The sequence below is a fragment of the Meles meles genome, chromosome 2 (assembly GCF_922984935.1).
Source record: "Meles meles chromosome 2, mMelMel3.1 paternal haplotype, whole genome shotgun sequence".
Taxonomy (NCBI): Eukaryota; Metazoa; Chordata; class Mammalia; order Carnivora; family Mustelidae; genus Meles; species Meles meles.
Window position 1 is genome coordinate 63,493,234 of NC_060067.1, and position 14,185 is coordinate 63,507,418.

Sequence of the window (14,185 nt, forward strand, 5' to 3'; positions counted from 1 at the left end):
GGGGGGGGGGGGGGGCATGGCAGGTGTGTGGCGAGGAGGGAAAGTGCCCCAAGGAGAAGGTACTCACCTGTGACTGGGGCTGGGAGGGCTTCTGGAAGTCCTGACTGATGAGCAGGTCCTAGGGAAAGAAGGTTCTAGACAGGCCACAAAGTGCCAGAAGGAACCACGTGCGTGAGGCACAGAGGCACACTTTGGGAGTGGGTGGCGGCCCTTCTCAGGACAGATGGGGAGGGGGCAGTGTCGTGGTGAAGGGGGGTGTGGACAAGGGCTCTGTGGGACAGATAACGTATGGACTGGGTCCTGCTGTGGGGAGCAGGACAGTGAAGGCTCAACTGCGGGAGGATGGTCATCTCGGAAGATGAAGACTGGCACGAGAATCCCACTGGGGAAATGCTGAAGCCTGAACCCAGACAAGACCTAGGGACTGAGAGGAGTATGCAACTCTTGAGATCAGGAAGGTGGCATCGTGGGGCTCAGTGACAACATGAGACCTGTGAGGGGGGTCCCTCATTTCCTCCTTTCATCTCTAGACCTTCCTTAGCCTGTTCCTGCCTCACTTCCCACCAGGGGAAATCAGGAAAGGCTTCTTGGAGGAGGAGGTGTCTGAGCTGAGGCTCAGAGAACAAGGCCAGGTGCAGAAAGGTCAAAAGAACATTCTAGAGAGAGAAAAGAAGTAAAAGTACCACTGTCTTTTGTTTCTCCTGAGTGCCAAGGCATGTGAGGCAACTTTCTGTGTTTTGGCTCACAGCTCAGAGGGCCCTCTCTATTCTGACAGCCAGAAACACCCCCCTCTTCTTGGTGCCTCTCATGACTTAGCTCAGCTATTTACTGTTTCCAAGAGGACGTTTGTGAGCCCTGTGCCTGAGAGGATGCAGAGGGGATAAAAAGGGCCCCAGAGCTAAATCCCACAGGGCCATTATTAGGGGTGTAGTGAGGCAGTCATGGTTGGAGGTGCAGGGGCTTATCCCGCAATTAGGGATGCCCACAGGGGCCAGGTCGCCCAGAGCAGCCTCGTGCTGGGAGAGGGGAGAGGGGCCGGCAGGGAGGCGGGGACAGTACCTGTTCGGGGATGAGGTCCTTCTGGGAGGAGCCAGAAGTCTATTTGAAACAGTGGTTCTGAACTGGGGGTGGCTCTGCCCTAGGAGACATTGGGCAGTGTCCAGTGACATTTTTTAAATCGCTTTCTTAGTGAGATGTAATTGACCTATGGTATTTGGTGTCACGTGCTCAACATCGTGATTCAGTGTTTGTATAGAGCATAAAATCGTCATCCCAATTGGTCCAGCACAGGGACACCACACAGTTACAAATTTTTTCTTGCGATGAGAACTTTAAGATCTATTCTTTTAGCAACTTTGAAATATACAAACAGCAATGCTAACTCTAGTCACTGTTCTGTCCCCAGGACTTGTTTATTTTATAACTGGAAGTTTGTACTTCGGACTGCCTGTGCCTGTTTTCTCATCCCTCACCCCCCACCTCTGGAAACCCCAGACTCTTCCTTGTATCTCTGTATCTTTGTGTTCAGTTTTGGGGGCTTTATTGTTTTGTTTTTGTTTTTGTTGTTTTAGATTCCATATGTAGATGAGATGGTTCAGTATCATTTTTTAATTTTACCTCACTTAGCATAATGCCCTCAGGGACCATCCGTGTTGTTGCCAATGACAGAATTTCCTTTTTTTTTTTTTTAAGATTTTATTTATTTGACAGACAGAGATTACAAGTAGGCAGAGAGACAGGCAGGGGTGGGGAAGCAGACTCCCTACTTAGCAGAGAGCCCAATGCGGGGCTCGAGCCCAGGACCCTGAGATCATGACCTGAGCCAAAGGCAGAGGCTTATCTCACTCAGCCATCCAGGTGCCCCAGGTTTTCCTTCATGTTATAGCTGAATAATATTCCATCATATATATATGTATAAGTATACGTGTGTGTGTGTGTGTGCGTTTCTGTATCCCTTCCTCCATCAGTGAGTGTTGCATCTCTCTTTCTGCCATGAGACTCTCCCTCACCAGATACTCTTCTTCACCCAGTCACAGGAAACTTATAAAAAGGGATGGGGGTGGTGCGCACACTGGGTGTGCCCAGTGTGTGCCCACCCCACTTGGTGACTCAGTCAGTTAATTTGTCCAACTCTTGATTTCAGCTCAGGTCATGATTGCAGGGTCCTGGGATCGAGCCCTACATTGGGCTCTGTGCTTAGAGGGGAGTCTGTTTGAGATTCTCTCTCCCTCTGTTTCCCCCACCCCCACATACTCACTCTCTCTCCAAAATAAATATGTCTTTTTTAAAAAGTAAGTGATGTGGAACACATAGAAGGAAACAATTTTTATGAACACATATACAGCAGGAAATTAAATTGATACTTTAAAAGAAGGAAATCACAGCTTTTAAGAAATAAGAGATTTTTGTTCCAGGAAACTGTTAAATGCTGAGCATCAAATTTAGTTGAGAGCTTCCTGGCAGCCAAGGTGACAGAGGGGAAAAAAGTCTCTAAATTTCTCTTTATTCTACATGGAAAACATGTGTCTCAGGAAAGAGAGAGAAATATGTTCCTGCCCTAAAACTTTAGGATAATTTTATGAAATGAATGCTGCGTTTTTGAACTTTGGGAAAATATTAGCCATACTATGGTGTAGCGACTGATGTGGAAATGTTACTCATTCAGCTACTTCTCCCATTTATCCTTAATAAAATCCTAAGAAGAATATTAAATCATCGCTTAAAACAAAAAAAAAAAAAAAAAGAAAGAAAGAAAGATTCTGAAGCCGTTTTCAGTGTACTATTGGAAATAACACCCCAGAAGCTTCACAGGCTTGCTTTTTGTAGAATCTGGAGCAAGTTTAACAGCCCTTTTTTCCTTTTTCCTGCTGCTTAAGAAGAGCAATTTCACATGCCCTGCAGTGCAGAGTGTGTTTTCAAGGATGATGCCCACTGTGTCTGGGATGGACTGTCCACAGGAGCCATCACCAAAGCCACCTTTCTCTGTAGGAGGATAAATACTAGAGCACTGAATATTTAAATCTGTGCTCTAAAAGTGTCTCCTATTACCTGATCATTATGATCTCAGGGGTCTAATCAGTCCACCCACCTTTGCATCTGTATACATGAAGGTTTGCCCAATTAAGGGCTCCGTAACAAATGGCAGGTTTGCTGAGGCTGGAAATTGGCCGTTTTCAGCCTGGAAAATGCATAAGTCATGAGGGTGAGTTTGAATCCTGGGAAAAATAGCTCTTTGAGAATACATCCACCCACGGTTCCTGTGTTTCCCAGAGTACTATGGAAATGGCCTTGGAGGTCATTTAGTTCAGTTCTTCTTCCAATGATAGGATCTACTCCCAGCATCCTGGCCAAGTGGCAGGCAGTCTGACCATCTGAATACCTCTAACAAGGATGAGGACATGGGGCCAGGCAGACAGGAGGCACCCGGTAAATAGTTATCAAAAGAACACCTTCCATCTGCAAAGCTCTGGACTAGGGTCAATGTACATACATGATCTAACTACTACCAAAGCCATGTGAGGCCAGAATGCTTACAAACGATGGACAGATGTGCTGTGGTCACAATGGGACTTGAACCCTGGGCATGCTCCTCTTTGTTCTAGGCAGTCAGGAGACTCCTGTTATCTCCTGGCTCTTCTCCTAGCCAACCAGGTGACCTTGGGCAAGTCACTGCACATCTCTGGGGCTCTGTTTCCCTATTTTCAAACAAAGGCTTGGAATTTCATGGGTTCAAAGCCCCCTGCCAGCTCTATCCCTAATAAAGTGTGTGTCTGGGTGGTGGGATAGTCCCCAGATAGTCCAGTGTTAGACTCAGCAAACATCCTAATCCCTGCTAAAAGTCTGTGATTGTCCCTCTTTGTAGCCTTCCAGACTTTCCTGGGCAAAGAGGATGTCTCCCGAGAGGTGGAGGAGGTCCTGATGGAGAGCCGCGTGCAGAGGAACATCCAGCTGGTGTCCGTGCTGGAGCTGCTCCGGAGTCCCTCCGTGCGCTGGCAGGTCATTACAGTGGTCGTCACCATGGCCTGCTACCAGCTCTGCGGTCTCAACGCGGTGAGCATCCGGTCACAAAGGGAGGAACTAGAGGGAGGTAGGGGTGGGGCAGGGCTAAGGCCTCAGTACCAGGATCCGGTCCCAGCTCTGCCACCTCTACCAGCTTTGTGCCATCAGGCAGTCACACAATCTGATCCAGCCTCAGTTTCCTGATCTGTAAAATGGACTGACATAATACAGAAATAAGCCACGCAGAGTGTTCAATGCAGCAGCTACACAGTCACCCCTTAGTAAATGCTGCCTATCATTATTATTTCTGGTCCCTAAAACTCAGATTTCTTAATAAAATGGGTAAGTGAAAGATGATTTAAATAAAAGTACTCTTGGTGGGACTGATTTGAACATGAAACTTTGGCCTAAGAAGACCTCAGGCTTGAAAGGAAAATTTTTCAGGGCCTCAGCTGATGTGGGCAAGGATATTGGACAGTGGAGGTTCGCCAGACTCTCTGATAGATTCTGCTGTCCCTTCTCTCCTGGGGGGCTCCTGAAGGTAGAATCCAGGAATCCCAGGGAGACAGACTCGGGATCGTTATCACTGTTGCTTTGGAAAAATGGTGGGTCTGCCTCAAGGAGTAGTGAGTTCCCCATTTATGAAGGTGTGCAAACCAGTTGGCAGGGCAGTGTAGAGGTACATTCAGAGCTCAGGAGAAGTGGGGCTGGGCCCAGAAGGAGGAAAAAGGGGACCTTCCAAAGAGCCTCAGAGAAAACAGCTCCTCTGTGTTCACGACCCTGGCACCCCCTGAAAGTCAACCAGGAGGGGGTTTGGGGCATGTAAGGGGAGGTGACATGAAAGGGGAGGCATCCCTGTCTGGAGAGGGAAAGGTGACAGCATGGAAAGTTCCAACTATAGTGTTTTGCCGTGTTTCAACTACTCTTTTTTTTTTTTTAAAGATTTTATTTATTTATTTGACAGACAGAGATCATAAGTAGGCAGAGAGGCAGGCAGAGAGAGAGAGAGGAGGAAGAAGGCTCCCCGCTGAGCAGAGAGTCCGATGTGGGGCTCTATCGCAGGATTCTGGGATCATGACCTGAGCCGAAGGCAGAGACTTTAATCCACTGAGCCACCCAGGTGCTCCTCAACTACTCTTGATTCTATTTTTGGAAACACTGGGAGGAAATGAAATCATCTGCCAACTTACTTGTTTGTACCTTTTTCCTTGGTCTGGTTAAAGTCAGCAGAAGGAGGAAGGGCCTGGGCCAACGGCATAGCCTTGGACAGATCCTGCTGTTTCCTCCTCTTTGCACCTCCATGCTCAAAGCCACCCTCCCTGTTCTGAGAAGGTAGAGAGGGATCCGTTTCTTAGAGCTAACATTTAAAGTAGTAAAGCCACATATGGAATCTGTATTTAATGAGGCATTTGGAGCGAGAACCATGACATTTCTAAACAGAATTCTCTCCTCTCCTGGGACATAACTTCCTCTATAAATCCCACAGGGTGTATCTCAACCCTGCTGCATCGCCATAGGATGGGGAGAAACCATCTCGTCCGCTCCAAAGACTGGCAGTGGGGAGGGCTCAGCTCCCAGGTGTCCTACCATCCTCGTCTTCGTCCTCATAGTGACTGCCTTTCATCTGTTTTATTATTGTCATGAGTACATTTAACGTGAGATCTCCCTCATCAAACGTTCAGCTGTGCCATGCTGGACTGCGAACTGTAGGCATGAGATCGCACAGCCCCTCTGTCTTGCTTCACTGAAACTTCACACCGCGGATTGGCAGCTCCCCATTCCCTCCTCCTGCAGCCCCTAGCAACCGCCACTCTGCTCGCTGATTCTGTGAGTTTGGCTGCTTTAGATACATCATGAAAGTGCAAGCACCCAGTGTTGGTCCTTCTAGGATCAGCTCTTTCCCTCAGTGTAGTGTCCATCAGGTTCATCCGTGGGGTCATGGGCGCAGGCTAGCCTTCCTTTCCAAGGCCGGGTAATAGTCCATCACACGCACATAGGCCACATATTCTTCATCCATCCGTCCATCAACAAACATTTGGAATAGTTCCACACCTTGGCTTCCATGAATAGTGCTGCATTGAACGCTGGTGTGCAGATCCCTCTTCAAGATCCTGATTTCAATCTGGATAAAAACCCAGAAATGGGATGCTGACTTGTATCGCAGTTCTGTTTCTAATTGTTTAAAAAACCTCAGTGTCATTTTGCAGAGTGACTGCACCAGTTTACATCCCCGCTGACAGTGTGCAATGTTCTAATTCTTCCACATCCTCAGCAACACTTTTTTTTTTCATAATAGACATCCTAACAGGTGTGAGGTGATGTCTTGCTATGGTTTCAATTTGCGTTTCTCTGATGATGAGTGATGTTGAGTGTCTTTTCATGTGTCTGTTGGCCATTTGTAGGTCTTTTCTGGAAAAACATCTGTTCAGGTCCTTTGCCCATTTTTTTTTATTTTTATTTGTTTATTTACAGCATAACAGTGTTCATTGTTTTGGCATCACACCCAGTGCTCCATGCAGTACGTGCCCTCCCTATTACCCACCACCTGGTTCCTCAACCTCCCACCCCCCCCACCCCCCTGCCGCCCCTTCATAACCCTCTGGTTGTTTTTCAGAGTCCATAGTCTCTCATGGTTCATCTCCCCTTCCAGTTTCCCTCAACTCCCTCTACTCTCCATCTCCCCATGTCCTCCATGTTATTTGTTATGCTCCACAAATAAGTGAGACCATATGATACTTGACTCTCTCTGCTTGACTTATTTCGCTCAGCATAATTTCTTCCAGTCCCGTCCATGTTGCTACAAAAGTTGGGTATTCGTCCTTTCTGATGGAGGCATAATACTCCATTGTGTATATGGGCCACATCTTCCTTATCCATTCATCCGTTGAAGGGCATCTTGGTTCTTTCCACAGTTTCCTTTGCCCATTTTTTTAATGGAGTTGTTTGGAGGCTTTGGGGAGGATTGTTTTATTGTGTTTTGTTTTTCTGTTGAGATGTAGGAGTTCCCTATATATTTTGGCTATTAATCCCTTATCAGATATATGGTTTGCCAATATTTTCTCCCATGCTATAGATTGCATTTCCAGTCTGTTGATATATATATATATATATTTTTTTTTTTTGCTGTGCAGAAACTTTTTAGTCTGATGTATTCACACTTGTTGATTTTTGCTTTTGGTGTCATATAAAAAAAAAAAATCATTGCCAAGACCAATGTTACAAAGTTTTTCCCCTGTATTTTCTTCTAGGATTTTTACAGTTCTTATATTTATAATCTTTAATCCATTTTGAGTGAAGATTGACATCCAATTTCACTCTTTTGTATGTGGATATCCAAGTTTTCTAACACCATTTGCCAGACTACCTTTCCCCATTAAATATTCTTGGCACCCTTTGGCAATCAGTTGGCCACATACGGGTTTATTTCTGGTATCTCTATTCCATTTCCTTAGTTTATATGTCTGTCTTTAATGCCAGTATCACACTGCTTTAACTACTGTTGCTTTGTAATATATTTTGAAAAGAGAAAATGTGATGCCTTCAGTTTTGTTCCTTTTAAAGATATGGTTCAATATGAATTTTAGGATTTTTTTCCTATTTATGGAAAATATGCCATTGAGATTTGTATGAGGATGGCATTGAATCTGTAAATCATTTTGGGTAGCGTGGCCATTTTAATAACATTAAAGCTTCTAATCTATAAATGGAGTATTTTTTTTCCATTTATTTATGTATTTAATCTCTTTTCTTAGTGTTTTGTAGTATTCAGTGCAAAAGTCTTTCATTTCCTTAGTTAACTTTATTCCCAAGTATTTTTTGATGCTATTGTAAATACAGTTATTTTCTTAATTTCCCTTTCAGATGGTCCATTGTTAGTATATAAAAACACAACCGATTTTTGGATGTTGTTTCTGTTTCCTGCAACTTTACGGAATTTATTAGTTCCAACAATGTGTGTGTGTGTGTGTGTGTGTGTGTGTGTGTGTGTGTGTGTGCGCGCGCGCGCGCGCGTGCTATCTTCAGGGTTTTCTACATTTAAGATCATGTCTTTTGGGGATCAGGGTAATGCTGGCTTCATAAAAAGAGTCTGGAAGTTTTCCTTCTGCTTCAATTTTTTGGAACAGCTTCAGGAGAATTGGTGTTATTTCTTCTTTGAAAGTTTGGTAGAATTCCCCAGGGAATCCGTCAGGTCCTGGGCTCTTGTTTTTTGGGAGGTTTTTGATCACTGCTTCAATCTCATTACTAGATATCAGTCTATTCAGGTTGTCAATTTCTTCCTGGTTCAATTTTGGGAGTTTGTAGCTTTCCAGGAATGCATCTATTTCATCTAGGTTGCTTAGCTTATTGGCATATAACTGTTGGTAATAATTTCTGATGATTGTTTCTATTTCCTTGGTGTTAGTTGTGATCTCTCCCTTTTCATTCATAATTTTGTTAATTTGGGCTTTCTTTTATTTTGGATTAGTGTGGCCAATGGTTTATCGATCTTATTGATTCTTTCAAAAAACCAGCTTCTAGTTTCATTGATACGTTCTACTGTATCTCTCGTTTCTACCTCATTGATCTCTGCTCTAATCTTGATTATTTCCCTTCTTGCATGTGGAGTTGGTTTGATTTGTTGTTGATTCTCCAGTTCTTTAAGGTGTAGAGACAGCTGGTGTATTCTGGATTTTTCAATGTTTTTGAGGGAGGCTTGGATGGCTATGTATTTCCCCCTTAGAACCGCCTTTGCTGTATCCCATAGGTTTTGGACCGAGGTGTCTTCATTCTCATTGGTTTCCATGAATTGTTTTAGTTCATCTTTGATCTCCTGGTTGATCCAAGCATTCTTAAGCAAGGTGGTCTTTAGCTTCCAGGTGTTTGAGTTCCTTCTGAACTTTTCCTTGTGATTGAGCTCCAGTTTCAAAGCATTGTGATCGGAGAATATGCAGGGAATAATGTCAGTCTTTTGGTATCGGTTGAGTCCTGCTTTGTGACCCAGTATGTGGTCTATTCTGGAGAAGGTTCCATGTGCACTTGAGAAGAATGAGTATTCTGTTGTTTTAGGGTGGAATGTTCTGTATATGTCTATGAGGTCCATCTGGTCCAATGTTTCATTCAATGCTCTTATTTCTTTATTAATTTTCTGCTTCGATGATCTGTCTATTTCTGAGAGAGGCGTATTAAGATCTCCTACTATTATTGTATTCATATCAATATGGCTCTTTATCTTGATTAATAGTTTTCTTACGTAATTGGGTGCTCCCATATTGGGGGCATAGATATTCACAATTGTTAGATCGTCTTGGCGGATAGTCCCTTTAAGAATTATGTAGTGTCCTTCTGTATCTCTGACTACAGTCCTTAGTTTAAAATCTAATTTATCTGATATGAGAATTGCTACTCCGGCCTTCTTTTGAGGCCCATTGGCATGAAAGATGCTTCTCCATCCCTTCACTTTCAGTCTGGGTGTATCCTTAGGTTCAAAATGGGTCTCTTGTAGACAACATATGGATGGGTCCTGTCGTTTTATCCAATCTGCAACCCTGTGTCGTTTTATGGGCGCATTTAGGCCATTCACATTGAGACTGATTATTGAGACAGAAGCGTTCCAGGGTGCACATTGACTGCACCACAATCGATAAGTCCAGCTGCATCTGTTTAGTCATCTCTTACCAAAATGACTAGGAGGAGGAATACCCAACAGAAGAAAAATACAGAGGATGGGCCTTCTGCAACAGAACTAATGGCTATCGACATAGACAATATGTCAGAAAAGGAATTCAGACTAACAATTATCCAGGCAATAGCTAGGTTGGAGAAAGCCATGGATGACCAAACAGAATTGATTAGGGCAGAACTGAAAGCCACCAGGGATGATGTTCACAATGTTAGGGCAGAACTGAAAGCCACCAGGGATGATGTTCAAAATGCTCTCAATGAGTTCCAATCCAATCTAAATTCTCTAAAAGCTAGGGTAACTGAGACAGAAGATAGAATTAGTGATCTGGAGGACAAACAGATAGAGAGAAAGGATCAGGAGGAAGCCTGGAACAAACAGCTCAGAAGCCACGAAAACAGAATCAGGGAAATAAACGATGCCATGAAACGTTCCAACGTCAGAATTATTGGAATCCCTGAAGGGGAAGAAAAAGAAAGAAGTCTAGAAGATATAGTGGAAGAAGTTGTCTATGAAAATTTTCCCAATCTCACGAATGGAAACAATGTTCATGTACTAGAGGCAGAAAGATCTCCTCCCAAGATTTTAGATTCTCGAAAGTCCTCACGGCACCTTATCGTTAAAATGGGGAATTATGTTTCAAGAGAGACCCTCTTAAAAGCAGCTAGGACAAAGAAGCTTCTTACATACAGAGGAAAGCCCATTAGAATAACGTCAGACCTTTCCACAGAGACCTGGAAAGCCAGGAAGGGCTGGCAAAATATATTCAGAGTACTAAATGAGAAGAACATGCAACCAAGAATACTCTATCCAGCAAGACTGACATTTAAAATGGATGGAGAGATAAAGAATTTCCAGGACCAGCAAGGCTTAAAAGACTATGCAACCACCAAGCCAACACTGCAGGAAATATTAAGGGGGGTCCTATAAAAGAGAAAAAATCCTAAGAATATCATTGAACAGAAATATAGAAACAATCTATAGACAGAAAGACTTCAAAGGCAACACGATGTCAAGATCATGTCTTTTGCAAACAGCGATGATTTTACTTCTTTCTGCTTTGGGTGACTTTTCTTTTTTTCTTTTTTTTTTTTCTTGTCTAATTACACTGGCTAAGTTCTCCAGTCGTGGGTTGAATAGAATTGGTGAGAGTGGGCATCCTTGTCTTGTTTCTGATCTTAGAGGAAAAGCTCTCAGTTTACTGAGTATGATGATATTATGATATGATATGTTAGCTGAGTATGATGTTAGCTCTGGGCTTGTCATGTATGGCCTTTTTTATGTTGAGGTAGTATCCTTCTATTTATTGTTTGTTTAGAATTATTTTTTTTTATTTTTTTAAGATTTTATTTTTTTATTTGAGAGAGAGAGAATGAGAGAGAATGCACAAGAGGAGGAGAGATTCGGAAGGAGAAGTAGACTCCCTGCAGAGCTGGGAGCCTGATGCTGGACTCAATGACCTGAATCATGACCTGAGCCAAAGGCAGTCGTTCAAATAACTGAGCCATCCAGGCACCCTGTTTAGGATTATTTTTAATCTTTAAGTCAGAAGTAATACTTCCCCCTTGGCATGCTTAACATGAACGGAGCAAAAAGTTCTGGATCCATATCCAGAGGCCCAGCTTTCTGTTTCACTGTGACCACAAGCCTGCAGGGGGAAGCCTAGGCCAGTCACTCCCCTTGCCTAGCTTCTGTCTGCTCTGCTGTAAGAATAATAATAAAACACACAGTCACTTAACCCTTAACATGAGCCAGAAGTTTTCCCCATGGCTGTCCTGTGACTTAGACACCAGTGTTAGGCACAGAGAGGTTGAGAGACTTTCCCTACGTCACACAGCTACAAGTGGTAGAAAGGGGATTTGAGCCCCATCGATTTGGCCACAACATTTGGCCTCTTGAGCCCTGAGCAGGGCGGGTCCCCAAGGCCCCCTTTGAGCATCCTCATATGTGTCACTGGGCTACGTCCCCAAGTCATCCCTAGGCAGCTAGTGGGACAAGTCCTATGCTCACTGTTTTATGTACAAAAAGACAAACACAAATAGCAGCCATCTCAGCATCAGAGTCCAGCTGTCCTGGGCCTCAGTTCAGTTGTCCCCTGCACCACTGGCCTCTCAATCCAGATAATGTGCGAGCCAAGGAGGAATGCTGTCTACCAGGTGAAAAACTTCAAATGCCCTTTAAAACTTGTTTTCTTCCCTTAATTGTCCTAGAAATTATTTAGGGGGACATGGTCTATAGTTTAAGATGTTGCAAATACGGCTCGGCATCTCCCTATTTATCACTTTATTCTAGCCCCAAATGTCCTGCAGGGTAAATGCTGACATCCTCATTTTCTAGAAAAAGAAATGAGGTTTCCAGAGGACCAAGCTCTTGCCCTGGGTTGCAGAGTGAGGGGTCCCTGTGCGGTCAAACTCACATTTTCCAGCCCTGGTACCCTGCCCAGAAGCACCTGCCCAGGCTTGGCCAGCCTGTCTCTAAGCCCAGGTGTCTGCACTAACCCAGCCATTCTCAGCCTCAGCACCATGCACATTTGGGGCTGGATTTTCCCTTGTACCGGGGGACTGTCCTGTGTACTACAGAACATCTCAGCATTCCTGGCCTCGGCCTGCCAGGTGACAGTAGTCTACCCCACCAGTTGTGACAACCAAAAGTGTCTCCAAACATTGCCCAGTGTCCCCTGGGGGTAAAATTGCCCTCAGGTGAGAATCACCATATTAAGCGAACTTTACGTAGTGCCCCGTGCATTTTTTGCTAAGAAGTCAATAGTTTCCGCATACCTTAGAAATCAAGAGAAAGTTGGATTTAACATTTTAGTTGTCTCTAAATTCTTTTTCAGTGTGGGATTGTTTTTTCCCTCCTTCTCACAATGGCTTTCAAATTCCCTCCTCTAAAATTAGACCTGTCACTTAAAATTCCTTATTTTCTGCAACTGCCTTCCTCCTGAGCAGTTTGTCCTTTGCATGAAAATCAGACTTTTGTGCGAATGTTCTGTCTATCACCGGCAAGGAACCTCCTGGTTACAGAGTCCTTCCCTGGGGTGGTCACAACAGCTCATACACCCCCGCTGCCACTCCTCTCACGATGACCATCCTCAGAGGCTGCCTCTCATGGTCCCTGTGCCTCCAGCACCTGGAGCCGCCCATGCTGCACGGGAGACACCTGAGCATTTGGGGAAGAAATAGGGGAGGTGAGAAGAACTAGGGGCAGGGAGGGTGCTGCTTCTACCAAGTTCTCGGGCTGTCCTCAGACTTCCTGGATCTTCTGGAATACCAAGGGTTATGGTGGTACTCTTACCTACACCTTGGGTTGTCCTTCCTTCCTCCAGAGTCCTTCCCCCTTGAACAGAACTCCTCTGGGCCTCAGTTTCCTATCATGGAAAATGGGGATGACAGTACTCAGTCCGCAGAGCTGCCACGGGGATTATACAAAATGACGTGGAATGGCTCACAGATGCTAACCGCTGAGCTTACTACTCTTCCCAGCAAGGCTGTTTTTAGCACTACATCCTTCTCTCGATGGCCACACATTTCCAAACTTTGCTCCTTCCAATCTGCATCTTGGTTGGGAAACAAGACATTGGAGCTTGTTAGAAATGGACAGAAGACAAGAGTGCAGCCTGCGGATAAGCCCAGTGATGCCCATTCTGGAACCTCAGAGGCGGTTTACGGCTGCCTGGGCTTATCCATTCAGTGGCTGCCCAAGCGTCCCAGTGTTCCTAGGCAGCTGTGTGTCCCTCTGGTCTGTCACCTGTATAACTGTTGTGTAATGCCTCTGTTTGCTGCTACACCTGATCTGTGAGGGTGAGGACAGGTGTGCGTGCTTCCTCCACGTGTTGTGATGCTTACAGTAACTGCTGTGCCTAATGGAGCAGCAGACATCCTGCGCCCTCCACAAACAACCAAATGGCAGGGAGGCAAAGCTGGGAGAGTGGAGGGAGGGAGACAGAAAGCCTGAGACAGGACACCTTCCCCCGAGTTGGCTGGGAGCCCCGTGAAGGTCCATCTCCCTTGCCCAACCATCATCAGGAACTCTGAAGCCCATATCCCGGTTTGCACAAAACTTCTAATCACAAATTCAGAAGCATTGTAAATAGCTTTTGTTTTGAAGTCTCTTCCCAAATAACATCCTAATTCAAATTACAAGAATTGAATGCCTTAGTAACTGAGACCATCTCCCTGAAAGAACTTGCCATGTCCCCGAATGGAAAGCGTGCTACCTGGAGCCCCTCTGTGGGGCCACCCTCACACTGTGGTCAAGAGCACATGTCCTGGAGTCAGCTGTGTTCAACCCCAAGCACTGAGCTCATGGGCCAAGAGGCAATTTGCCATGACTGCTCTGTGCCTCAGTTTCCCCAGCTGTAAAGTGGTGCCTCTTTTCATCATTCGATGGCAAGGAGATGGATGAAAGGTTGTATATAATGTCCTCAGCACTGGGCTGGCCACACAGGTGGTGCTTGACACCCTTAGCTATTATCTTGTCAAAAGAGCCCTGCCCTGAGACCACACCCCCGACCTCCCAGCCCTGAAA

General features: G+C 45.0%; 1 protein-coding gene across 6 annotated transcripts in view; it reads left to right on the forward strand.

Annotated features, from left to right (window-relative positions):
- SLC2A9 (solute carrier family 2 member 9) overlaps positions 1-14,185 on the forward strand; it is a 237,817-nt gene that overhangs the window by 152,760 nt on the left and 70,872 nt on the right. For all 6 annotated transcript variants that reach the window (XM_045997129.1, XM_045997130.1, XM_045997131.1 and 3 more), the window contains one exon: positions 3,863-4,050. In XM_045997129.1, coding sequence (XP_045853085.1) covers positions 3,863-4,050 — 188 coding nt within the window. The remainder of the gene's footprint in view (positions 1-3,862; positions 4,051-14,185) is intronic.